This window comes from Nannobrachium achirus, assembly GCF_963921795.1.
Source record: "Nannobrachium achirus genome assembly, chromosome: 9".
NCBI classification, from domain to species: Eukaryota; Metazoa; Chordata; class Actinopteri; order Myctophiformes; family Myctophidae; genus Nannobrachium; species Nannobrachium achirus.
In genome coordinates this window covers 43,108,159-43,135,305 of record NC_137818.1, presented here as the reverse complement: position 1 = coordinate 43,135,305, position 27,147 = coordinate 43,108,159, and the positions used below count along the sequence as shown (strand labels likewise).

The following is a 27,147-nucleotide window of genomic DNA, read 5'->3' as shown; positions in this document are numbered from 1 at the left end:
AAAGCCTGGTTTGTGTTTACTGTTCAACAGCTATATCCAGTCTAGAGCCCGCCTACTGGATCCGATCATTCCAACGCACACATACACGCTCAACATACACTGTTTTCATATCCGCCCTAGACCGGATCTGCAAACTGCAAATCGAATTGATCCCTCTCCGAGTTTCCCCTTCCTCTGGGCGGGTGGGGGAGGAGTGATATAATATGTGCACAACAACAAATCCATGTTTTGTACTCGGCAAGCTTTTATAATTCATACCAAATTGGACATATGATATTTATACAACATATAAAGCATGATTCCAATAAAAACATGCATGTTTTCTTTATGGTATGGCGTAGATTTTAAATAAAGCGGCCGAGTAAAAATGCAAATGAGGGAAAGTCTATTCTCGTCACAGGGGGTGGAGAGATAACACGTTGGGTTTGTTTTTATTTTGAATTTGATACACCGTCCGAGATTTAGTTTTATTTTATCGTGTGTGGTTGTTGTGAATTCGTATGTTGCCTCTGGCGTGTCTCGCGAAATACATGTATGCTCCTTTCCCGTCTGCTATTCCTCCCGTTGTCACGGTTACATGGTGTTCTTCTGGACATGGTGTACCCATTTCCAGCATGTCCTGCACGTGAACCACGAAACGCACGTGTATTAAGGCATGGTTTTGAGTTGACCACTCACCATATGATGTCATGATAGTAGAAGCAAGCAGCGCGCACATAGAAATATATAATATCAAGTTCATTATTATTAGGTACATTTTTTATTAAACTACTGCAATGTAAAAAAAAAAAAAATAATAATACTTGTTTATTCATATTATGATAATTTGTATTGATTGAATAGCCTACTTTATTAGCAGTTTGGAGAAAGAAAAAGCACAGGAAAGAGGATTTAAACCCAAGAAAGCAAGGCTTGTTTCAATTGGGGTCATTTGTACTCAATTAATTGATTATGATGATGCTTATCATTATCATCATTATTATTGATATTGTTATTGTTGTTATTATCATTATGATGATGATTATTATATTTGTTTTTATTTCTATTTGTACTCTATTATCTTATGACCAACTTCATTTAAAGGGATTTTTCACTTTTTTAAAAAAATCATCATTTTATAGTCTAATCAGGCTTTTGGGAACACCCTGGACAGTTTTACATTTTCTTCATTCAGTATTTTGATGTAAATGTTATCAGGCCCTCCCGTCCATACCCCAAAAAATTCCGCCATTTGATTCCGGATGGAGACACAAATGTATGTATCTCTTTTCTTTTCTCGTTGCTCTTTTGCCTTTTGCACTCTTTATTTTTTTTAGATGTGGTTTGCTGTTATTATATTGTTTACTGTTATTTGGATATACCACTGCATTGTCTGAAGGGTGCCAAACAAAACAAAAAAAAATACTCTTATGTACCTGTACAAAAGATGTAACAATAAAGTAAAGTACAACCTTATCATCAAATTATTGTCTCAGGAATGCAACAAAAAATAATAATAATAATATATATATATATATATAAATATGATTGAACTCAAGTGTCCATGTGGTGAGTAATTGATAGAAAAAAGGTCATTTTGGGGGTGATTGGCATTGTATGTCATTTTGCCCTGTGTTTATGCTGCAGACTGACTCACTGACCCAGCCTGATGGCCTCATAAGTCTAATATCTCCCCTGGTCCATAGGATCTCCCTTTGACCTAGTGGTTAAGATGTTAGACTTTCACGAGGGAGACCCAGGTATGAATCGAGGGAGACCCAGGTATGAATCCTGGGCGCTACATTTACATAACAATACAATAATTTTACTCTCCACCAGGCCGAAGGCTGGTATATAGGGAAATGATGGATACAAAAAATTATTGTACAGTTAATTGATATTGCTGACAATTTGAGCACAGGATCGCTAAAATTTATTTCTGATTATACTACTTCTTATTATATAGGCCTAATTAACTATAGGCCATATTCCATCCTGATTGGCTAAGATTGGCTTCCAAAGTTTGCAGGATTGGTCCGTTTTGAACAAAATGCCTCAAATCACAAACACAGCATGCAATTTTACTGAAATTGTGCACGCACAGGCAGAGGAAGAAATGCCACTTTTATAGGCCACCAGGAGGCCGACTTATGTAAAACACATTATGTGATATATACTCCTTCACATTTAATCAAAAAATCATGCAAATCAGTACACAGTATCTCTATAGTCCGATATTTCATATTCCATCCTAATTGTCTAAAATTGGCTTCCAAAGTTTGCAGGATTGGTCCATTTTGAACAAAATGACTCAAATAATGAATGCAGCTTGTGATTTCCGAGAAATTCTGCTTGCACATTCCCACTATACAGTAGGTCAAGGAACAAATGCCACCCTTTTCACATGGCCTGTTATAGCGCCACCAGTAGGTCGACTTTTGAACAAAATGCCTCAAATCATGCATGCAGCTTCTGGTCGCTGTGAACGGCGGAAGAAGACATGGCACCCTTTTTACATTGGCCTATTATAGCGCCACCAGGAGGCCACAATAACATACCTGACCTGGGGTTGACCTGTGCTCGGAAGAGCACTGCTTCTAGTTAAAGGGGAAGACCACCCATTTTCAATATTGAACTGTGTCATTAATATACCTTAGAGGAGTTGTGTGGAAATAGAAAAAAAGTTCCCCCACTTCTGTGTTGCCTAGAACTGGAGGATTGATTTTGGGGTTTGTATTGTAAAGTACAATGCGTGATGTCATCAAGTTGTACTTTACAATACAATCTGTCCTCGCGCTATTACGGGCCACTTCACATTTTTGTCCTATCCACCTCTTTCCACGGGAATTTACTGGAGAATGTTTTGCACCGCGTTTAGCAGATTACCAAGCATGTTTAGGAGTAGAGCGCTCGTTTACGCCAGCGTCGGCAGGTTACTGTCAGAATACAATGGTTAGATGTCACAGTTATTGTCCACGACATTGCAAGCGGCGCGAAGGCCAGCGGAGGCCAGCGGGCACTCGCGCCTGCGGCGCTCGGGCGGGCAGGGCCGCGCGGCCGGCAGAGCGCCGTGCGAGTTACGAAGCCGTGGTGAATGCAATCGTTATATTTATGCCCAGGCCGTAAGGCCTGGGCAAGCCCACGATAAACGCATTCTATTCACCTCCTCTGCCGTGGTCCAAGTGACTACAATGGAGCGCTCCCTACCTCCGGTTCAGTCAATCACAAGCTTGGGTCCTAAACCATGTCCTTAAACAAGCTTGGTAATCCACTAGACGCTTTTTCACCACACTGCACCACACTTCCGGTTAACAGCAGACATACAAGCTCACGTCGCGTCGCAGATGCAGCCGTTGTGAACTTGTAGATCACACTCGGCTGCGGCGCCGGAAGCTCCGTCCAATTTCTGCGCAATGCACTATGGGATGTTGGAAACTTGTGGATAACTCTTGAACTATAGGTCGTACAATCAATTCAGATAAGTAGATCTGCTAGCTGTGGTTTTAGGTAACCTCGCATAGCCAGGCTTACTCATCTGCGAAGAGAAAAGCCTGGTCATGATATGAGGCAGAGAGTGTTTTTTTTTCCTTCTTTTTTTTTTAACAGTGCAGTGTTCCTGCAAACGTATTCCACACTGGGGAAAAAACTGTTCTACTTCTCCCGCCCCTTCGGTTGCGCTTGTAATCAACAATATCCAAACAAAAACATGGATTTTGACAAAGTTACACCTATTAAGAGCGTGTTAAGAGCCACAATCTATTTAGGTTTGTTTCGCTAGGGGATGTAAACAGACCTGCACCGCATGACTTAACTTCCCTTAATCGCAGCACTTCCACCACTTCCGTTTATACAACGCATATCGTGCCCAGGGTGGGTTTTAGGCTAAGAGATTTGGTGCTATAATTTCGTCCATGACTGATGATCCCTAAACGTCTTTGCCTTTTTTACTATTTTGAAAAACATTAGAAAAATGCTTGCAAATCTAATTTGAATTATTTAAAAATGGTTTTCAAAATAGTACAAAATAGCAAAAGAGTTTAGGGATAAGGGGTAAGAAATGGACAAAATTGGGCCCTTGGTGTAGGAAAAGAAAGGAGGGGGCCAAGTGCAAACCCTGTTGGACACCAGTCAACAAAGTAGGCTATAGGGTTTCAGTGGTTAAAAGGGAGGGCAGACTGACCAAAAGTTGAAAACGGGTAGCCCGCTGGACTACTGGGTAGCCCGCTGGACCAGTAGCCCGCTGGACTACTGGTCCAGGCGCATAACACTTAGGCATTGCCACATAGGGATGGATGCCTGGCGGCGTCGCCAGTTCGATTCCAGATCCGGACGACCTTTGTCACTCCCCATCTCTCACCCCATTTCCTGTCAGTCTACTGTCCTATCAATAAAGGCATAAAAGCATAGCATTCATGTAGGTTAGTAGCATCAGAAGACAGTTTTGTATACACCTGACGTTTAACCAGCTGTATTTGATTGTGTTTACCATTTTCTTTCTTAAAAGTCTGGTTAGAATCCAAGATAATTCCAAAATATTTGAATTCAATGATTATGCTGATTTCCTTGGAAGAAAGGTCACAATGAGAATCGAGCAATATTACCATTTGAACCCATGAAGAAAATAATGAAAACATACTGTACATACTTATACGTTCATAATATACATATAGCCATTAGATATAAATCTGTGTGTGTGTGTGTGTGCGTGCGTGCGTGCGTGCGTGCGTGCGTGCGTGCGTGCGTGCGTGCGTGCGCATGCGTCTTTGGGAACAGGATAGTATAGCACTAGCAGGTCGTGATCAAGTGGAGGTGGATCTCACATGTTTCATTCACACAGTAATGGAGCGGTTACTTTTGCATCTCTTTGGCCCTTTTAACCTCTTTCTATTGCATTTCACCCAGCAGGCTCTGACAGAGATGCCTTTTTTCTTCTCCAGTAGATATACCCAGGGAGCCTGTATTATTGTGATCGTTTTGCCCCTGGACAAATATCCCTCACAAGTTTCAAGGACACGCACTTTAGCTTCTGACTCAGCCGCCCTCTCTCAGCATCTCTTTTTCTCCACTCATTCTTTCTCTCCCTCTCTACGCATGATGTCTCCATGACAACCTGAAGGCCAACATCCCCATAAAGGAAGCGCTTGGAAATACTGAGATAGTAGTCCATAGTATAATCTTTTCTCTGCCTCCGGTGACTTCATTAATACTGTAGGTAGCATTCTAGATAGGTCATCGATTGCTGTAGAAGGACAAATTGTCTGTGTGAGATGAGACCTGCTCCTCCCTGCATAGCCTTCAACTTCAGTATATATAAGTGATGTCTTAAATGTTCAAAATGTCTCCATTTTATGTACTTCAATGGCTCCTCTTTCTATAAGCTAGCATTTGTGTTGATGCAAACATGATGTATGCATAACTGTCAGTACACTTCAGTAATTGGTCCCTAGACACTGGCAAAAAATTGGTCAACCTGTCTCTACACCAGCCAACTTGTCAGCAACCACTGCCCCCTGCTGGTGTTTTGGAATAACCTGCCAGATGATTGTGATTCCTCTGCAACACTGTTGTTAGGCTCTGATATGTTTACAGGGATATGAGGACCAACTCAGGCATGCTGTAGATCAACGCAATAGAAATGCAATAATCACATGCTTTCTTGCTTTATATATGGAATATGCACTTATACATTATGTGGCTTGCCTTATCTGGCTTAAGTTTCATCAACGCAAAGCATTTGACATATCATTTGTGTAAGCCTTTATACAGCTCTGGAATAAATTAAAAAACTGCTGCATAGGGGCGCCCGGTGGCCTACTGGTCTAAGCGCATACCATATAGGCATTGATGCCTGGCGGCGGCGCCCGTTCGATTCCCGATCCGGACGACCTTTGCCGCATGTCTCTCCCCATCTCTCCCCCCGTTTCCTGTCAGTCTACTGTACTATCCAATAAAAGCCAAAAAACAAATCTTAAAAAAAAAAAAAAAAAAACTGCTGCATAATTATCCGTTCCGTTTACTATTTGTAGTTGTAGGTATGTGTTTGAGTAAAATGATATGTTTTTTTGTTTCATTCTATAAACCTCTGACCACAATTCTCATAAATATCAAATGAACATATGTAGCCTATTGTCATTTGCAGAGAATTACAAATGGTCATATCAGAATCACTTAGCGTTCGGGTGGCGCAGTGGTAAAGTACCTGCCTATTGCCTGCACCACCGCAGAGGTTATGGGTTCAAATGCACCGTGGTGCATTCAGCTTTGTCGAGCGTCTTCTATTCGAACACAATATGCCAGAGTTCGGGGGAGGGATTAGGAAGCCGGGTGGGGAGAGTGATATTTGTCACTGTACGTACTCCTACGGCTGGGGCGGCACCTGTCAGCAGGGAGTGTTGGGCGGGAGGAGTAGGACGGAGGCTCTACGTCAGGGGTCTTCAACGTTTTCAGGCCAAGGACCCCTTAGCTGAGAGAGAGATGAAGCAGAGGGATGAAGCAGATTCTATATAGTTTCATTGTTTGATAGCACGATCATCAGTGTATTTTGGATTCATGTCAATTTGTGTTTTCAGATATTTAAATTGAACCGTCAATACTTAATAAACTTGACCTTTCACTATTAGGCTGCTCTTTTTCCCAAACCACTTTGCCGAAAATAGCCGATCTACAAGCTCACCAAACCTCTTTGCCAAAAATAGACGATCTACAAGCTCTTGTAGATCAGCTATTTTTGGGAGGTTTAAAGTTCTCAGAATATGGATGATAGGGTTCAAGTGGTTAATATAAATAAGTAGGATAAAAGGTTTCTATAACACAAAGATTTGGAGGACCCCCTATAATAACTCTGAGGACCCCTGCTCTACGTCCTCCCGGTGGGGACTCCTCACTGGCAGGTGAGCCAGTAGGATACAACAGCAGTGACAATACACAAATGTGTATGGGGAGGAACACACACACACACGCACACACACAAACACACACGCATATCTACAGTATGTAGCCTATATGTAGGCCTACGTATCATACATACGTAATACGTAACTTACATACGAACAAACATGGTTTTCAGGGTCATACTGTTGTATGTCATTACATTTATTTTAGCACTTCACAATACAGTAGAAGTGAAATACATAAGCCATGCTGCTTTAGCATCCAGCTGGGAGATCCTTTTCATCTTGTTAAGATTCAGCACCCAGGAAAGACCAGTGTTCCGCGCAATGAGACGTCAAAATGCTTTTAGTTTCCCAACAGGAAGTCTGAGGGCCATGCTGGGCCTGAGCCACGGAAAGGCAACGTGGGAAGTCAAGCAGGTGACCCTCTGATGCATCATTTATTGGTGAGGGTCAGAACAATGGCAGACCACTGTTATCTTCTTCAAATATAATCCTCAAATAAACACAAAATGGGGGGCTTCCGATTTTCAAACATGCGTCAGTCATTTAAGGCATAATTTAGAGCGGAAACAAGCCTCTGCTCATTAGCACTGAATGGCATCGCCACAAGATTTGTCCTGTCAACATTATCATCTTTCATGGTATCCATGCGTCAATGATTGAAGGTAAAAATGAATAATGGAACAAAGAGTCTCAAAATAGTGAAAGAGCTCAGCCAAACAACAACGTTATGTAAGTCCTTAATGTGAAAGCACACCTCGAGGACCAAAGGAAACTAGTTTGAGTTTGTTCATAATAGCAAAAAAACATTTTTCCCTTAAATCCCATTTATGCTCAGCAGGGTAATTCAACACCAATCCAACACATGAAAAACCAAACCACCAGTTTTCTTACATTTTAACTACTACATCATGAAATAGATTAATTTGTTCACATCAGAGAAAACTATATATACGAAAACAAACATTAAAAAATAATAACAAATAGGCCTACAATTATTTGTTAATATATTTTGCATCATTATCATTCATCCTAAATTACCAAATCTTGCTGTTCCATTATTTCAATATTGTTTACAATTACCGAGAGGCTCACTGTACTGTGGCTCGTTAGCTCCCTTAATGTGGAATTCAGTAACAGTGAACAAAGAGTTTTGTCTAGTTCTGATAGTATTCATTCATTCATTATTCTCCATCATTTCAATCCTGACTTCAGCAGCTGATAGGCAAACTGGAGCCAGCGTCACCTGGCCTCATACAGACACCAGTGGCTAGATGGACTGCGTGCCACTGTTTGTGGTTGGCTGCTTATCATGTTGCCATCTATCTCAGTCCAGACATGGCCTATTCAGGTGTTCTTCTGTGTCCTTTTCCTATACCCCCAGTCAGTTGTCTCAGAGTTGTCAAACGTCAAACCAATTGGTATTGGTGTTGGAGCACTTTTCAAACTTGGTGAGCCATAAAGGTACATACAGGGGTGACAGTGCACGCACAAACCCACTCTAGCCCAGGTGCTGGACAAACAGCAATACAAGAGAAGGATAGAGTCCGCAACACTGGTAATACTCAGCTCTGTTTTATTGCTTCAACGTCTCGATCCGTTTGGATCTTCTTCAGGAATAATACAGGGAAATGGGTGTGTGTCCTTATAAAGGCTAGCATCCACAATGATTGGCTGTAACAATGAGTGGTGATTGAAACCACCCATACCAATCAGGCCATTTCTCCAGTAACAAAAGGCAATAATAGACACAAGCCCAACATGTTTGCATATATACATGAATATTACATGTAAAGCAATACAAGATATAAAATATACAAAAATAGTAATCAGGAACAGGATCAAGTATAGGACACAAATTATTACCATTAATCACACTTCCTTTCAGAATGACAATATTTCATATTTTGTTTTGTTAAAAAACACTGTTGATAAGGCCCCGACCTACAGGTAAGGTAGCTGGGGCCAGAGATGAATTTCTCACCACTACTTGTGTCCTATAGCGTGAACAAATTACTATATGAGAAAATATTGAATAAGAGGACTAGTAGGTCTTCAGGAGGAGTCCTACATCATCAGAGTCCCCAACCTTCGGATAACCTACAAAGGCCATGAAAAAGAGGCCTTTGTAGGTTACATACATGTAGCACAAATGTCAGGTCAAGGTACTTGGGTCATGCCGTTTCCATCACAGCTGACACTCACACGCATGCACGCGCACACACACACACACACACACACACGCACGCACGCACGCACGCACGCACGCACGCACGCACGCACGCACGCACGCACGCACGCACGCACACACACACACACACACACACACACACACACACACACACACACACACACACACACACACACACACAATCCTTTCATTCCATTTATTTCAGCATCCTTCTACAATATGCTGTAAACCCACATTTTCTAAAAAGAAATCTTCAGGCTTATGCTTACTTTGTGTCACATTTCTTAACTTTTTTGTGAACAATTCTGGCTCAAGAGGCCCACATTCACAGGTTTCCTTTATGCAGCTGTAAAGTGACCTTGGTCGCCAAAGATACGGAGGAGAAATGAGTGGTCTTAGTAACTGCGGAGGTGAATATGTGTGTGTGAATATCTCCCACTCATCTCTGTGCCAGGGCTGGCGATTTTACAATATCCTCAAGCAGCAAAGCCCCTTTTGTGGGTCTCACATGTCTACCACCATATCAAACCAAATGACTCACTGGGGTTTCAGATACTGTGCATGCTAAAATCTTAAGACTGCTCCCAATGTGGAATTGTCTGCTTCTTTTTATAGACACTATACGGTAGATACACACTTTGATGCATTTCTTCCTAATTAAAATTGCACAAAGTGGAAAGAATGACAGGAAATGGAGAGGCAGGACCTGAGCCTAATGCAGCACATCATTAGTACTGTGTTCTATTCATCTGCCATTCAATGTTTTATGAGATACTTTAATGGTTTCCTGTGGAAATAAGCTTAGTCTTTTCTAGGATCTCCTTTTAGTAGACCTTGTACCAGTGAACTGTACCGTCATGAAACTGTACCTTTTCCTATGCAAACTTCTAATAAAGTCTTCAATCAATCAATCAAAGTACGTGGCTGTATTTTATAGTTCCGCTTCAAAGCTGCAATCCGTACGTTTCATGTCCTACCAGGATCTCTGGCGTGAAAGACCACATCTACCGCTCTTCCAAAACGGAATCCATGCTATGGGATTGGCCAGATATTGCGCATATGAGCTTCAAGCAGTACTACTTGTCAACCAATAGGTGTCCTCTACCTGACACCAGGGTCTACATTTCTCATTAGAATAACAGGGAGACTACCTCCAACCACTCCAGATTATATTGTATTAACATACTCTACAGATAGCTTACAATAACCGATAAAATACAACGTTTTTTATTCATTAAAATAAGTCCTGTTTTGATTCATGTAGCTCTTTCATTTCAGCCCACCCTCCCCCCAACACACACACACACACACACACACACACACACACACACACACACACACACACACACACACACACACACACACACACACACACACACACACACGAGCGCACGCGTGCACTCACACACCCACACAAGACAGGTGAAACAATAACAATTGGTCATCATGAATATCAGTTGTTTGTTTTCATTTGTATACTTCACGACATGGTGCATGGTACACCGAAACCCCCCACCCTCAGGCAGACAGAAGACACCCTCAGTATCTCACATGCACCCCCTCTATGGTGTTATTCCTCCGAGGTGGTGTGGTTGTTAGCCTGGTAAGCCACCCAGTCGCAGAATTCAATTTCAACTTCATTCTGTCTGCTGAATGAAAATTAAATTAAATTCCGGGACCAGAAATGGTTCCTCAAAAGACTGTCAACTGTTCTTTTCCTCCTGCACCTTTAACCACTAGTAGCATCCCAAGTTTGGGAATTATCAGAAAGACATTTGCCGAAATTAGCTGATTTGTGACAAAGAGATTTGGTGTAGGGGGGGGTAAAGTGTTGAGCCCTGGGAGACACCAGTTGCATTCAAATAATAACCATTGCTATCTTTAAAGAACCTGAAAGGTTCTTTCTGGAACAAACATTGTTTCGGTTCCAGTTCGCACCTTTATTTTTCTGTGTGTACGACTCTGTTGTTATCTGGTTTAACCACTTCCATCCAGGCGTGTATCATTGGTCATTATAGGCAAGAAAAATAGTGTATCTACAAGATTTTATTTGTGTTCTTTAGCATTTCTACCAGTGATCTCTCCGCAGCTTATTCATTTCCATGGACTATTTGTGTGGGCATGTGTCATCAAATTCGACATCATCCACCTTCTTACTATTCTAGATACTCAGCAGCTTTCATTATGACTACCTGAACAACCGCTGACGTCAAAGATGGCTCATGATTGTATACAGCTCAATCAGAAGAACTGAAGCTGAGAAACTCCCTTCCTGTACGCTACACTCCCCTCCCCTCCTCTGAAACACATCCTGCCTATAACCTTTCTTCTTTCACCAAAGGGATGGAGGATAAAAAAGGTAATTAACAAGAAAAAGAAAATCATCCTCCTCCCTCGAGAAGACTTATTTATGGTGACAACGTCAACTCTTAATGGCTGCTATGGTAACCTTCACACCAGATACGGTGGAAAAGTTAAGGTGGCTGCGTTGTTGTCACATTAGACGCTTACCTCGGTGTTTCTCTAATAGGCTAATAGCAGATCTGCTTCATCGGTCGGGGGTGCAAAGTGACACTAGGGAGGCTGGGGGTGGGGCGTGTGCTGGGATGTGATGCATGTTGTGGAAGAAAAATGCTATGAAAATGGAACAGTGTTTACTAGTTGTATATCACTTGGAGGAGTGTCTAAAGCAGTGCTGTAACCTGTAGCTTACTGTATGCAAATTTCTAAATAATTTGTGGTCTATTTAAAAAAAGACTAATGACGTGCCTGACATTTGAAGACAGTGTGTGGGAATTCTTTCTTTCAGTATGTTGGGGCCCTTGTTTGGTCTTCTCATATACACGTGTTGCCTTTGTAGGTGTGAAAAATACTTTTTATTAATAACGTGCCTAAAATAAGGGTGCTATAGGGTTAATTATTTTTTTCTCACGTCGCTAGAAGAGAAGTGAGAAAAGAAAGCCGACGAACAGAATCAGTCTGGATTCGAGGCGAGGTTAAAGCTACCCTATGTCATTTCACTGTTCAACCCCAGACTTGAACAAAGGTCTCCTGCACACATGCTGAAATGTTTACTACTGAGAGCCTTCCTGCTGGCTCAGGGGAGAAATTTTTACTTTGACCTTCAGGCAGTACCACTTCAACCAGCCGTGTCAAACCAGACACAGGGTCTAAATGTCACAATAGAAGAGCAGGAAGACCATATACAACCACAAAAAGAAATTGTACAAGTTATATTGTGTTAACGTACTCTACTCATACAGATTGGTCAAAATATCATTGTAATAACAAAAACTGAAAGGTTAACTGGAAGCATTTGTAATGGATTTTGAGAGTGCATTTTTTATGAATATTGTCCATGATATGAAGTAACGACAGAATATTAGGTCAATTTGTCAGTCAGTGCAATTTTGTTGTAAACCATCTTATCTTAGATTCCACTGGGCATGATAGTTCATCATTTGTCTGTGTTTAGTGTATGATTCAAACACAGGCAGACTCTGTGTATGAGTGAATGGGCGTGTGCGTAGTGCACGTGCCCGCGCATCCAGCACATGGGAGAGGTGAGGAGAGCCACAGTTCCATCTAAGATGCAGGTGTCTCCAGGTTACGGAGGAATGTGAATCCGTACCGGTTGCTCAAACAGAGGAGAGGGAGGGCATTTATGAGGTTGCGAACTATACACTCAACCCAAAGGAGAGAGAGAGAGAGAGAGACACGCACGCACGTACGCACGCACACACACACGCATCACAGATCATGGAGTATTGTGTTTGAAAAGGGCCAGAGGAGTGGAGTGGATTAATCATTTATTGAAAAAGCAGCGGAAAACAAGCAATGTCTGTCAGTATGAGCACAGAAACATGGGTGTCTTGTTTAGATTCCTGGGCCTGGACGCTGCTGTTTCCAGCGGCATGTAGGCCTACTGCGAGTCTGCGATAACACACACCCATCACTCTCTCAATATAACCTACATTCCTTCTTTACAGTTTAGGGCAGGGGTCTTCAACAGGGGGTCCGAGACCCCTAGTGGGTCCTCAGAGTTACTACAGTGGGGCCACCAAATCTTTGTGTGATAGGATCATGTTTTTTACATTAACCACTTGAACCCTAGCATCCCTATTCTGAGTGGAACATTAGCCAAAAAATAGCAGATCTACAAGCTTACAACGCCTCGCAGCGCTTGTAAGAGGTTTGTAGACGGAAAAGAAGAGCAGACTAAAGTATGTGTCGGTTCACATGGTTAAATGTCTGAAAATACACATTACTCCAACACGATGACAGTGCTGTCAAACAAGTCTAAGCTTTCTAAGAAATCTATGTTAACAACATTTTTAATCTGCAACACATTTTATACAATATGTAGTGGGGGTCCCTGCCTCATCTCTCTCTCAGCTAAGGGGTCCTTGGCCTGAAAATGTTGAAGACCCCTGGTTTAGAAAGGAACAGCGTAACTGGGTTAATATGGTAGTAAATTGTTGCGTTCTTTTATTGTCTTATACTATTTCATCTAAAAAACCCTCACAGCTCAGTGAGAATTAAGCCTAAATTATACTTTGTTGTAAGACCGTGTCAAATTAGCCATTTGATTTGACTCTAATATGCTTCCACTGAGTAGGCCTAATACAGATATCTTGTCACAGAGACAGCACATCTTCAGGTCTTCCTATCATCCCAATTAGGCCATATGCCATCATTATGCAGCATCTAATAGACTCTTTTCAAATCCACAAGCTGCTTGTTTGAACACGATTTACATCTGCTTAAAGCTGAACCCTCAGCTTTGTTGTGGAGAATCGGCGCAGGGGCCTGTCTTCAACAATGGTCCAAGGACTACCAAGAAGAAACATAAGCAAAATACAGAGTTCCATTTCCATTTACAAAAGTAAGGAGTTACAAAAGGTAGATGAGAAGCAGTCTCATCCCTGGGAGCTTTGAGTCACCTCAGAGAGCTCTCCTCCATTCTATGAAGATGATGATAATGACGTGTGCTGTGCTTGTGGAAATCGATCCAGCTGGCCTTCGGCCTGGTGGAGAGTGGACAAACGGAAGAAAGTACCTGGTGTGCCGTTCTACGAGTTGTTGCTTTTGCATAATGCTTTCCCCCTGATGGCAGCAGCACTCTCAGCAGGGACTCAGTGGAGGTGCACCGGGGTGCACAGAAAGAAGTCTAGCAAATCAATCATGCAACAGATAAAGACACGAGCCTACGCAAGTAGGAGGAGATGGGAACAATTTGTCAATTTAATGGGAGCTAATTAAGAATAAGATTACGTCTTATGTTATTGGTTTAAACTCAACACAGTGCGTGTAGATGGAAATAAACAAGCCTAATCAGACATAGGCCTATACAATTTCGACGACCCATATGCTCACATTCACAATGCAAACCACACATAGTACAAACCTTGACTGCATGTGGAAAAACTTGCACTTGGTGCACCACAACTTAGAATAATTTAGACTAATTCACTTCTTGGGGTCTAACTATATACTCTAATGCCGTTTTCTATTACATTTAGATCATGCTGATGCTACAGAAATTGACCCCTCGAAAACGAGATGCTGCATCTAAATAATTCTAAATAAATAAATAATGCAATAATTATAACTGATAAATCTAACAAAAAAGAGCGTTGCTCCTGCTTGTGAGACACCAGCAAGAATATTATCAAACGTGCACCTACACCTACGGTTGCAAACCCTGCTGCAACTCACCAGTAGACCTATATCTATTATTCTATAGTCACTGTATTGTGACCTTGACCTTTGATCCTTTCAACCAAAATATAATAATAATCTTTCCAGGGTAGCCTAGTGATAGTTTCATGATGACAGTATGGCAATCCATATTGCAAAAAGACAAACGATTGCAGCATGCTTTAGGCCTACTGTAGGCATGGTGAAATTTACAAAGTCAACATAGATATGAATGGAAAAGAATCAATTAGGCCTATTCATCATTATAACATAGGCTATATTACAAACAAACAAACAAACAAACTAAACAACGAGAATTCGGCAAAATCTCGATGTCCGATCATGTCCCATACGTCCGGTGCATGGTTATAACCACATGATTCATGGATTCGCCACATCACATCATTCTAATTATTAGTAGCCTAATCATAAACAAGAAAACCAGCATAATATAGTGAGATGTGCTTGTTGCTGCTAGTTACAAGCAACAGAAAGTTGAAAAGCAGGCAGGCAGGCAGGCAGGCAGGCAGCCAGCAGTCGGAGCACATGGACAAAGAAAACACTGTCAAAGGAATCAACCTTGGGAAAGGGATGAGATGACTTTAGAAGTTTCTCTTTAGCCTATTTAGCCTACTGTAGGTTAACGTTTTCCCCACAAATGTGCATTAACACATTGCAGACTCTGTCACCCAAATAAATCAATGTGATAACAATGCAAAGCGATTGGATGAAATGCCAAGCTGATGCTAATTATCTTGCGTGGGCATAAATAAAAAAGGAAAAGGGGAGGGAGGCGGTGGTGGGTGCGAGTGGTAGGCCTACTAGGATACTTGCGCATGTATTCCTCTCCCATTGGTCAGCTAGAGATGATACTCTGATGTGCTTTCGTGACACGACGAAGTCGCCTTCAATAAAAAGAAAGGCGACAAGACACTCAAAAGCAAAACAAGTGTTGGAGACGTGTGCGCTACAGCCAATTTTGGATGCACCTCTCCTTTCCCAACTGCTACACGTCTGAAACTGTTTCTCCAACGCTGCTGAGGTAGATATTTAATAATATAGCCTATATTTGTACGGATATTTATTTATTTGCCATTTATTCCAGACTGATTACGCACGCGGCTTCTTGCTATTCAAAGGGTGTTTTCAGATGTTGATAACAATTAGTTAACATATTTCATCAACTGCAAATATACTACAAATTGCCTGGATTCTATTTTTCATTTTCCAGACTGTAATAATGACTAGAATAAGAAAGAGCCTACTTACAATTAATCTTGAATCTTCTTTCAGGGGTCGAGTCGAGAATGGAGTGGTACTCCCTGGTCCTGATGCTGAGTTTACCATCCTACATCCAAGCAGATTGTTCTTCACAGTGTATGATATGCGCACAGCAGATCCTCAATACAGAAGGACTTTTAAGTAGCCTGGTAAGAGCGGTCGCGTAATCCTATAATATTAATATTAATAATGATAATAATATTTATATTAATATTAACATGAATAATATCAACAGATGGAACTCATTCAGAGTAGACTAATTCCAAAAAGTTACCAGTCGACTTTGGCTGCATGCGTAAAAGACACACAAATAGACCTACTGAATGAAAACATAAATTAGCCTACGGTATACATTTTTCTCTGCTTCTGGGCTATAATTATAGGCCTACTAAATATTAGCCTATATGGCAGTGGCTTTCAAAGTGGCGTCCGGGGAGTCGGGGACCCCCAGGGGTCCCTGACAGGGTGCCATGGGGCCCCCAGCATTATGGGAGTATCTGGCACAAAATCCTTTCAGATGGGGGTCAGCGCGGCCAAACATCAATTTTAGGGTCCTTGACATAAAAATGTTTGAGAACCATAAATTATGGAATCTGAGTTCCTTTTAGCAATTATAGCTGTGAATACGGGGCGTTTCTCATTTCCCACTTCCCCAAATAAAGTGATTCCACATTTGTGTTGTTTTGGGGGCTTTAACGTAATTAAAGCCTACATTAAGTTTGTTCAAAACAATATTTGGCTCTTTTTTACAGACATGCTCTTCGGAATGTGAGGACAGTCTGCTGAACCCAGACGAATTAGAGAAATGTGGAAAGGTTCTCCAAGCGCGCACTGCAGGTTCGATGGACATCGACGATGGCGCGGAGGAGGATGGAGATGGAGACCTCCAAGGGACCGTCGCCAACCTAGTCAAACGTTACGGAGGATTCATTAAGCGCATCGACAGAAACAAAAACAAAATATTCACCACCTCTCCGTGGCGCGACAACTCCGTGTACAAGTCCGGAGGAGCGCTCCACAAGAAATACGAGGATCTGCTGAAAGAGATCGCGGCGAGAGATCTCCCGGAGATCTCGGAGGATGAGCAGCTGGCAGACGTGGCCACAGAGAGCGACACGGGGCTGTATGAGAGCGACGAGCCGTCAATGAACCTGGTTAAACGTTACGGCGGCTTTTTACGCAAATTCGGCCCCATCATTAATAAGTCTAAGAGGAGTAGCTCAATGGAGCAAGGCAGCCAAGAACCAGAAGAGCTGCAGAAGCGCTACGGGGGCTTCATGAGGCGGATCCGGCCCAAGTTGAACAACTTGAAATGGGACAATCAGAAGAGATACGGCGGCTTTTTACGTCGCCATTTCAAGATATCCGTGCGCTCAGACGAGGAGCCAAATGCATATGACGATGGCTTATAGGGCTATAGGCCTATAGATCAATAGAAAACTGTAACATTGAGTGTTAATTGATTCTGAGAGTGTACACAATTTGTGCCAGTGGTGGCCTACTCACGTGTTTCACAAAATATGTAAATAGGCCTATACTCTGTTACAAGTAAAAGTCTGGAATTCTAAATGTAGGCCTACTTGAGTAAAAGTACAAAAGTATATCAAAATGTACTTGAGGTACAACAATAGAAAGTCGGCCTATAGGCCTACAGAATGTTCCATTTCACAAGTTATCAAATGTATAGCCTACACATCTTTGAAAAAGGGACCTCTAAAAGCTCACAATGCTTTACACCACTGATTTGTAGGCCCACTACACATGGAACCACATGGATGTGTGCACTCTGAGAATTACATTAACACTGAGGATTTACTGTGTGTAAAAAGGTAGCTTATAGGCTATATAGGTTAAACCACTTCTACACAATCACTTGAATTGTCACTAGCCTACTTATCCAATAAGATCACCTGCCTACCTTGCTTAAAATGTTGCAAATCGATGCGGCTTAGGCTATTATTCCCTATCTGTAAAATGAAGGCCTGCAGCTTATGTCAGTCGTGTTCAAACGCCCAGTGTGACAGAGAGCTATCGGTGACAAATGTGTTACTGGAAATGTGCTGTTTATTATACAATATATGCTTGTTTAATAAAACGGTTAATAAAAGCAACTGCCTATATGTGTTCAAGTCGCAAGGAAAACATGTTTGTGGCTGACTGCTAAAATGCAAAGAATGATGGATGGAGTGGAGGTTTTGTGAAAGTAACACAACCACATATAGGCCCACACACAAGCCATACTGTACTACATGGGCCAGTATGTCTAATTTAGCGCCCACTAGCTTTGGCTTCACAAGACGGCCATCATCCATCAATATAGCCTATGAGAGTTATGACCAATCTGGCTGTCCTGGCCATCGTCAAAGAAAAGGCCCCTTTGTCCTGTTCACTTTAACTGGAGCTCGAGAGACTAGAGCCCAGTTAGTCTGTTCTCGAGAGACTAGTTATGACAGACAGTTATGTATCAGGGCCAGCCAGCGCCCGCCCACACAGCATCGTATTTGTGTGATGTTTTTTTTGCCTACTTTTATGTTGGAGCTTACTTGTATTCCAAAGGACAAGATTTGATTTCCATGACAGTTTCACTTCAGTAGTCTGCTAGTGCCAAGGGTCAAGGCTCAATATCCACGTAACTAACTGCATAGATTCAAAATCATACAGATTGTTTGGTCATCATTTTGGCGCCATCTCGTGGACATTTTTGGCCTAGTGGTAAGTTGTCATAGTGTGACCCGCTATGTCAAGTAAATAGCAGGTCACATTATGATCAATGCATGTGATAGTTAATTTAATCTTCTAAATAAAAATGTAAACCACATTTCTCATGATAAATGAAAATAATAATTATGACAATCAACAGAACATTCTTAAAAATGAACTATTTATTTACAAAATGTACAATTTGACCCTCTATTTGCAAATCTAAATGGCATAAAGTCATTGACAAACAGTTGTAATGAATTTATGACAATTACAAATACATAAATAAAATGTCTGCAATAAAACAGATAAGAATCTAATTTGCAATTGTACATATTGAACACCTGAGAACTTCAACAGGGAAATCTTAGAAGGTGTGGTCACTTGAATTGAAGTGTTATGGGAACTCCCTACGAGGAAGCCTATAATCTTTACCTTGTAGAGCTGATGCTAAAAAAAAAAAAAGAAAAACTTTCAAGAAGTGAAAACATATGAACTTTAAGACGCTGTCTACATACAAAGAAGTATAAATTAGGTTTAAAGCCAATTCATACTCTTTCGGTCCTACAGTTGAAAATCTGTGGGCTACTTTTTGTTGAGTGACAGACACACTTATAGCAATTAACCATTAAGTTGATCTTAGTGACAGAGTCAGAGTCGTGCACCGAAAATAGCCAATCTTCAAGCTTTGCTATTTTTGGAGTATGACTCATGCAGTCTAATGACAAAGTATAATTAAGGCATCACTCTGTAGTGTAACTAGTCTCATTTGTGGTTCTGCTACTGAAGTATGACAGAACATTTGAGTGATTCTCAACCCCAAATCCTGTGGGTCCAAAGGACTGCTGGTATTCATTCTAGTCTAACCAGGCCTATTTCATACCTGCAGGTGATCAGGTGACTGCAGTTAAACACCTGGCATATTAAAAACAAGCATTAATATGATGAAGTCCACATTGCGGTGGTATTGCCCCTTCACACTTATGGCACATGTCTAACAACTCTGATTTGCACAGGTGCCATTGCAACTGATCCATGATGAGTGTCCTGAATTATGCACTGTATGCCTGTAGCTTGCTGGCCGGTGCCGTAGGTTAAATAATGGCGGTCTGTAGAATAGTCTGGGTCCTCCCGGTGTTGCAAAAGTATAGTAAGAATTATTATTATAATGTCATTTTCTTAGATTAAGAAATTGTATTTCATCAGGAGGTCAATGAGCTATAAACATACAGTATAAATTATATTCATATGGCTGAACCTTTCATATGCAGAGTGCTGCTTGTGATTAGGCAGTGCAACCAAGTCATGAGATGTACCTATTGTTTTGTGTTACCATTTAGAATTATTGAAAAAGGTCGAGAACACAAAATACAATAAAGTGGTGCAAGCTCTTGGTCAGAGCTTGAAGTGCACTTTTTTATCCCATCACACAACCTGGGAACCCTCGTTGTCCAAACGTCTGTAGGATACACCAGAGGCGAGAACTAAGACATTTTTAACTCACTGCTGTTCCACAGTCTGCTCCGCCTCTTTCACTTCCGATCCGTCAGCCCCGGGCACCATTTCTTCCTGGTGCTCATCAACCTGGGGACCCACTTCCACCTCATTCTGGGTGTCACTGTCAACCTGAGCGTTTACCTGGGAGCTGACCTGAGGGTCTGCTTGCACGTCTCCTCCGACTGCCGTGGCGCTGCCCACCACACTGATGTTACCGAAAGGCAGCGTGGAGACCATGGTGCCCTGAGCGGAACTCAGGCCCTGCAGAGTGGCGGCTAACGAAGCGGGCAGCGTGACCAGCTGGTACTGGGGGCCAAGCATCTTGACGAAGGCCGTGGCGGCACCGGCGCTGGCCGTGCCTTCCTGAACCGCTGCAGCCGTGGAGAGCACCGTCAGGTTGGAAGCGTCGGGTGCCAGCTCGGTCTGTCCGACTGGGGAGGTCAGGAGGGTGTAGCCGCCCAGGCTCGTACCAGCACCCCCGACGGAAAACAACTTGCCAAGGTTGCCAAGGTTCAGGCCGGTCAGCTGGTTGAGGGGCAGGGTGATCTGGGTGGGGCCGGCGTTGACGGCGGCTGGGCCGGAGATGGCGCGGGTCAGGCGAGGGCGCTTGGGGGTGGGAGGGGCCGGCGCGGGGGCGAGGGTCATCAAGACATTGTTGAGGTGCTGAGATTTGCTCTTCAGCTCCTTGGCTCGCTTCCTGTGTTCGTCACACTGCTGCTCCAAGGCTGCAGTGACGTGGGTGACAACTCATTAACATGCACAGGAGCAAAGCTGGCACAAACATTTGATGGCTATCATTAAGTGAACAATCACTGCTGTTTGGGCATTCAATTATTTATAAAAAACATGAAAAGATGAAATATGGAGATACAAGGTTTCTGCCCAACATGTGTATAAGGATTATTAGACTGACCAGCGAGGCTGCGTGTGTACTGCTCTCTATAGCGATCCATCTGGCTTTTATGGCTGGCCAACACCTTCTTAACCAGGTCTAGCATCCCAAAGTTCTGGACGATGTTATTGAGAAGAGTAGCATCTGACAACAGAAATTGCATGTTTGCAGCTTAAACGTCACATTTGATGCAATACAATAGAAACAACTGCAGCTTCGTGAGATTTTAGAAATTGTCAGTCATCATTGTAATTTCTGACCTATTCTTTATTCGTTTTCATTGTTCAGTCCTGGCCTGCTAGCTAACCTTTGACTTGTAGTGGAGGCTCAGCCACTCTCTCCTGCATGGCTTTAAAGACCTCCTGTAGCTCCTTCTGGAAGTCCTCCACCACCTCCTCCAACAGGCCCGCCTCCTTCATACCACGCCAGAACGTCACAGAGTCCTCTGGATATCACACGCACACGCACACGCACACACACACACACACACACACACAGTTTATTTATGTCCACATGAACAGAAGTACAAGGATTCCTCCGCAGCAACATGCAATCTTCGCTTGCAGTGCAGTCTCAACTCAGTCCATTGTCGCTGCCTTTTTTCTTGCGCCCACAGGAGGCGACCTTGGTCATTAGTCATTGGAAGTTGGCGTTCCATTCCACACATAGTCATATTTGCTCTCACTGAGATACTGGGGTCAGATATAACTTTCTCTGAGACAGCCACCGCCTGAGAGTTAGACCCTACGCATTCCAGGGTAACTTCAGCCCAGCAGAACATTTAGGTCCGGCCAGTCTGACCATCACACACCAAAGCCAGGAGTGGCTGTCCAATTTTCCATTTGGTTTCGTCTTGAAGCCTAGGAAGCTAGGGTCCGAACCACACGCCAGGGGGACCTTGCGTCTTTTTAGTTCCAAGAATAGAGAAGAACGAGCAAGCATTCTCACATACTGGCCATATACAATACAATACAATACATGCCCATTTGAAATTGGGAACACCTGACCACCCTCACATTCACTGTGAAATATAATGCTGCGTGTTGTGTGTGTGTTTAGGATAGTCCATTGTCTCACTAGGTGTGCAGTTTTATCAGACAAATCATGTAGCGAATTTCGTGGAACATGCAGATCGGAGAATAGGTGCACGCACGCACATACACACACGCATATGCACACGCACGGATACAGTATATCAATTAAACTCTTAGACATACTAGAGTAGTAAATGTTGTATTTTATGACACAGTAAAATCATCAGTGTTAATTTAACTGCATGTAAAAATATTTTACCCTCTCAAGGTTTATGATTTTACTGTGTATATACAGTAGTCATTGAGGGTTCTTGCTCACCTCCAATGGCCGTCACCCATTCTGTGCTCTCCTCAGCTGCTTCTGGGAACGTGGCAGGAGATCCGTTTACTGGAATATAAACATTTAACTCACTAAGCCTTGTCTTACAGCATTTTATTCATATTAACCACACTTAAGTACCTGGAAAATATAGTGTTGTGCTTTTATCAAAGTAACCCATACATTACAACCTTGGTGCCACAATCCGCACTAGAACTGAAACACATGGACTAAAATATGGATGGATATGAATAGGCCCCATGAGATAGCTCAACATTAATTCACCACTAAAACCTTCAGATACTGTATATGTAGGGGTAGAGGCATCACTAGCATATTCAATCTAAAGATTCCCACTATGTGCAGGAGAAGGGGCAAAATTATCCCCCAAATATGAACATAGTTCGGCACAGTATCTTAAAAAGACATTCTGAGACACAACGATGGCAAGCAAAATCAAATACAGTTTCAAGAGCAGCTTAAAATGTTGGCACTTTGCCAGTAAAATAATTATCAAATACGGTCTATGCCATGTTGTCTCTGGAGTCAATGTATAGCACAAGAAAATATTAAACAGCTGAAATGTGTAGGATGTCCTTATATCTTTATACAATGTGTGTGTTCATAAAAAGTTTTTTTATGTCCAAAAGTGTAAAGTGTGTGTGTATAACACGATGGCACCTCTGAGGGCCCCATCAGCCCTGTGCTTATGGGCTGATGATGGGACAGACCTTTCATCTCTATTTGATGCCTGTGTACACAGAAAAACAACCCCTCATTTCATCTGTGGTGTGGTAATGGCTCTGGGTGCTTACAATCTGCTGTGGAGGGTGTGATAGGGATGAGTTCAGTGGACTGCTGGCTGCTGATGGACGCTCTGCTCGCCACCAGGTCTATCTTGGTGCTGCGACACGTGTTGGAACACACCTTGGAGTGCTGATAGAAGTCCAGCTCACCAGAGTCCATGATTCTCCTGTGAGGAATGAGAGGTTAAAGCCTGTCATGAGGCACTAATGACAATGTCTGACTGACCTTCTAGTGCTGCACCATCACCACCAGTCAACTGTTCTTCATTTATAATGGTTATGCAACGGCCTGCCGGACAAGACAAATCTACAGTATTCCTAAAGTGTTGAAGTGTTGATGCAAGTCTTTATTTGGACATACACATTTGTCTTAACTCCAACTGCAATGTCTGCAAACCTAAATTGTAAACTCAGTTGATATGTGATGTGACAGTGCCATCCTGTGGCTCATGTGTGAACTGCATATGGTTCAACCAGACCAACATCAGATAATGTAGGCAAGTAGTGTGTTCTATTTAAATATGTGCTCAGCATAATGTTGAAATATAAAGTGATGACATTTGAAGTTTGACGGGGCCAGACCTGAGCATGGTGCCATTGAGACGGATGGCTCTCTTCCAGTCCTTCAGTGTAGATTTCCCAGCAAGACCGACAAACTCCTTGGGACTGATGAGCTGATCATTAAACTGTGAGAAGATAATATAAAATCAGAAGCGGTCAGATATATCACCTCTTGCCCTTCCATGCGTTGAGGGCGTATTTGCACACAGGCTGAATTGTTTCATAAAGACCGCTGTGTGTGATGAAGGCACATACTTGGACACACTTGACATTAATGCCGGGGCAGACAAATTTCTTCCACATCAGCATGGCTTTGGCCTCTCCGCAGGTGATGGGATAGTAGACATCAGCTTCCACGTTCATCCCCATCTCCACCTCCACTTCAACGGAAGACTCCTCCGTTAGTTTCACTGCACACAGACGGCAGTTAGTCTTTCTCGCTTGATCGTCCAAACAGAACTAAAGATATCAGATATGTGTCAAATATTCTGTGCAGTGGTATCTTAGTGAGGCTGGTATTTCACACATTACCTATGACTGCTTCATTATTTTCCAGAGCATCTGTGCTGCTGACGTCAGCCTCTGGTTCCATCTGTGTTACAGTGAGGACATCTCCTCCCCTAAAACCCAATGATTCCCAAGCATGAATTAGTTAGCAGCATAAATAGTTGGTGTTAAAGGGATATTTCACTTTCAAAAAAACTTTTGGTCATTTCATCGTCTAATCAGGCTTTTATGAACACCCCCGAACAGATTTTAATTTGCTTCATTCAATATTTAGATGTGTTCATAAAAGCCTGATTAGATGATAAAACGTTTTTTTTGGAGGTTGGGCGGCATTATAGATATTATAAATATAGATATTGTGATATGAGACTGACTATATAATATATTTTCCTGTTTTTAAATTACTTAATTTTCGCTATTTAAAAAAAAAGGATACATCACAATATAATAGTATCGTCACAATATCGATATCGAGGTATTTGGTCAACAATATTGTGATATTCAATTCTGTCCAAATCGCACAACCCTGTGTTTCTACTTTACCCTGGCTGCTGGGTGAGCTCTGCAGCCACCAATAACGTCTTGTCATCCTCCTTCTCAGTAGGGACCTCCTCTGTCTCTGGTATGGTCACGATCACCACCTCCTCCACATCTTGCATGCTGACTTCGGCTGATGTCATGGGTGGTAACGGGTGGCCGAAGCGTGCCAAGCTGGGAGGCAACGGAGAGGCTAGTGATGCTCTTCACACCTGCATGTTCAAGAGCATGCCCCGGTTCAGCCAAGGAGCACTTCTAGTGATGCTTAATATGTTCCCTGTATTTACCCGACCGACTGCCGTTACCTTATCCACTCTCATTTTCCTGTTATGTTTAGAACATGCTTATTTAATTTGAATGTGTCATCAATTAGCCTGATAAACAACAATGAGCCAGGGCGATCATAATGAAGCCCAGGGTGTACTTCTTCAAGGGATATTTCACTTTCAAACATGCTTGGGGTCATTTTAACATCTACTCTGGCTTTGTTTTTTTCTTTTTGGATATTGTTTTGGTCTTTTTGCCTTTACTAAAAGTACAGTAGGTAGACAGGAAACAGGGAGAGAGAGACGGGGAGGACTAGAACCCGCAACCCGCTGTCAGGCATCAGAGCCTATGTGCTACTCTGGCTTTTCTGTGCACCCCAGGCAGTTTTTACATCACTTGATTCAATATTTACAGTCAAGCCAAATGGAAACTTGTATAGCAATATTTTTGGTACAATGCAATTAATTGGTTTCCGGACAAAATGTCAATATTGTGCATCCCTATTCCCTACTGAGAATTTATATTGTTTGTCCATATAACAACACATTAGTTAGTGTCCCCAATTGCTGCAGTGGGCAATGAGCCGTTTGTTTATTGTTGACTTCAATTACAATGTTCAGATCACGTAGCATCACACACGTCAACAGAAAGCCCAGAAGAACTTCAACAAAGCCAGGCTTTCTGTTGGGGGTGGATGACCAGCAAGGTGTTGCTCAAACATTTGAGTGATATACGTTACGTTATTACGTGAGTTACGTTATTATGGTGCTTGGTGTGGAAGTCCCCTTAAACCTTCTACCCAGTGAAATAAAAGTTAAATTAAACTGTTCCTATTTTTTTTTCTGGGGACCCTCTGGAAGTTGAAGGCCCTCAATGACCCCTGGAGGACCCCGGACCGTGAGTTGAGACTCTTGTCTCTTTAAATTGTGCTAGCAGAGCTTTTCAAGAATTTAGCAAGAGTTGAGATTCTCAACACCACAGCAGTGGAGGTACCTTTACCTTGTGTATTGTTGCACAGAATACAGGAAGGGTGGGCACTAGGGAAACTGGGCACCATTTTTTGGGGGGGTAGACTGAGAGAAGAGTACTAGAGGTGTTTAGTGTTCTGGCAGCGTACCTTATATAGGGGAAGACTGCATAACTTTTTAGTAAATTTATGTCTAACCTTAATTTTAAACTCAGCTAAACTAACCTTAACCTCGTAAAACTATGCATAACCATAACTTAATACAAAAATATATAATAAAAAAGTAAACTATTTAGGATCTACAATCATCTGAATGTAGTTGCATTCTAGTAATAGCATGCCAGACACAGACAGGTGGAAAACGTGTTGTGGTGCCCAGATTTCCCCTAGTGCCGACTCTGTTTTGGTGCCCACCCTTCCTGTTACCGTTGCACAGACCGCAAGCCAGACACTATATTTTCCCACGATTTATTTGAAAACACAACAGTCTTGTATTTTGATATATCAAACATTGTCAAAACAAATTTAAATAGCCCAAGCCGCGCCGCAATATGTTGAATGCTCGTAGATCCGCTACAAAATAAAAGAGAAATGTTCCAATAATAACCAAGCGTCTTATACAAGATGGCTGAAGCTTGGTTCAAAAATAACTCGCTAGCAACATTTTGCTAGCATTATAGAGGCTAGCGAACCCAGAATGAAATGTCAGGGTTTATATCGTAATATTTGAGGGCACCGGGCGATACTTCCAAAATGTGCCTGTTAAAGTGAAGTAACGCCGGGGCTGACGTGCACGCGTACTCCCAGCTGTGCTCACGTACGGCCACAATAAGCAACGCTGCCTGGCCGCTAAACGTTACGTCGTGTGTGAAGACGAGGACGCACGCCGCGCCGTAACGGCCTGACGGCCCGCTGCGTGCTCTGTTTACGCTCTAACATCGCTGTGTTCTGAGCCGCCGTGTCGTCCCTCCGTGTTTTAGCCACTTTACGGTGGATGTGAACTGCTTACCTTTTGG

At 42.4% G+C, this 27,147-nt stretch overlaps 2 protein-coding genes across 2 annotated transcripts; one reads left to right on the top strand and one right to left on the bottom strand.

The window, feature by feature from the left end:
• Positions 1 to 16,070: 16,070 nt before the first annotated feature.
• Positions 16,071 to 17,456, top strand: pdyn (prodynorphin; the record flags this gene model as incomplete). Its single annotated transcript, XM_080732786.1, has 2 exons — positions 16,071 to 16,193; positions 16,797 to 17,456. 2 exons carry the CDS (start codon positions 16,071 to 16,073, stop codon positions 17,454 to 17,456), a joined length of 783 nt encoding a protein of 260 aa, XP_080588912.1.
• A 2,788-nt stretch (positions 17,457 to 20,244) lies between these two features.
• On the bottom strand, positions 20,245 to 25,040 carry gmeb2 (glucocorticoid modulatory element binding protein 2; the record flags this gene model as incomplete). Its single annotated transcript, XM_080732785.1, has 9 exons — positions 20,245 to 20,966; positions 21,155 to 21,277; positions 21,441 to 21,578; positions 22,487 to 22,555; positions 23,302 to 23,459; positions 23,875 to 23,978; positions 24,109 to 24,263; positions 24,385 to 24,473; positions 24,904 to 25,040. The coding sequence occupies 9 exons, from the start codon at positions 25,038 to 25,040 to the stop codon at positions 20,245 to 20,247; spliced, it is 1,695 nt and encodes a 564-aa protein (XP_080588911.1).
• Between the last annotated feature and the right edge of the window lie 2,107 nt (positions 25,041 to 27,147).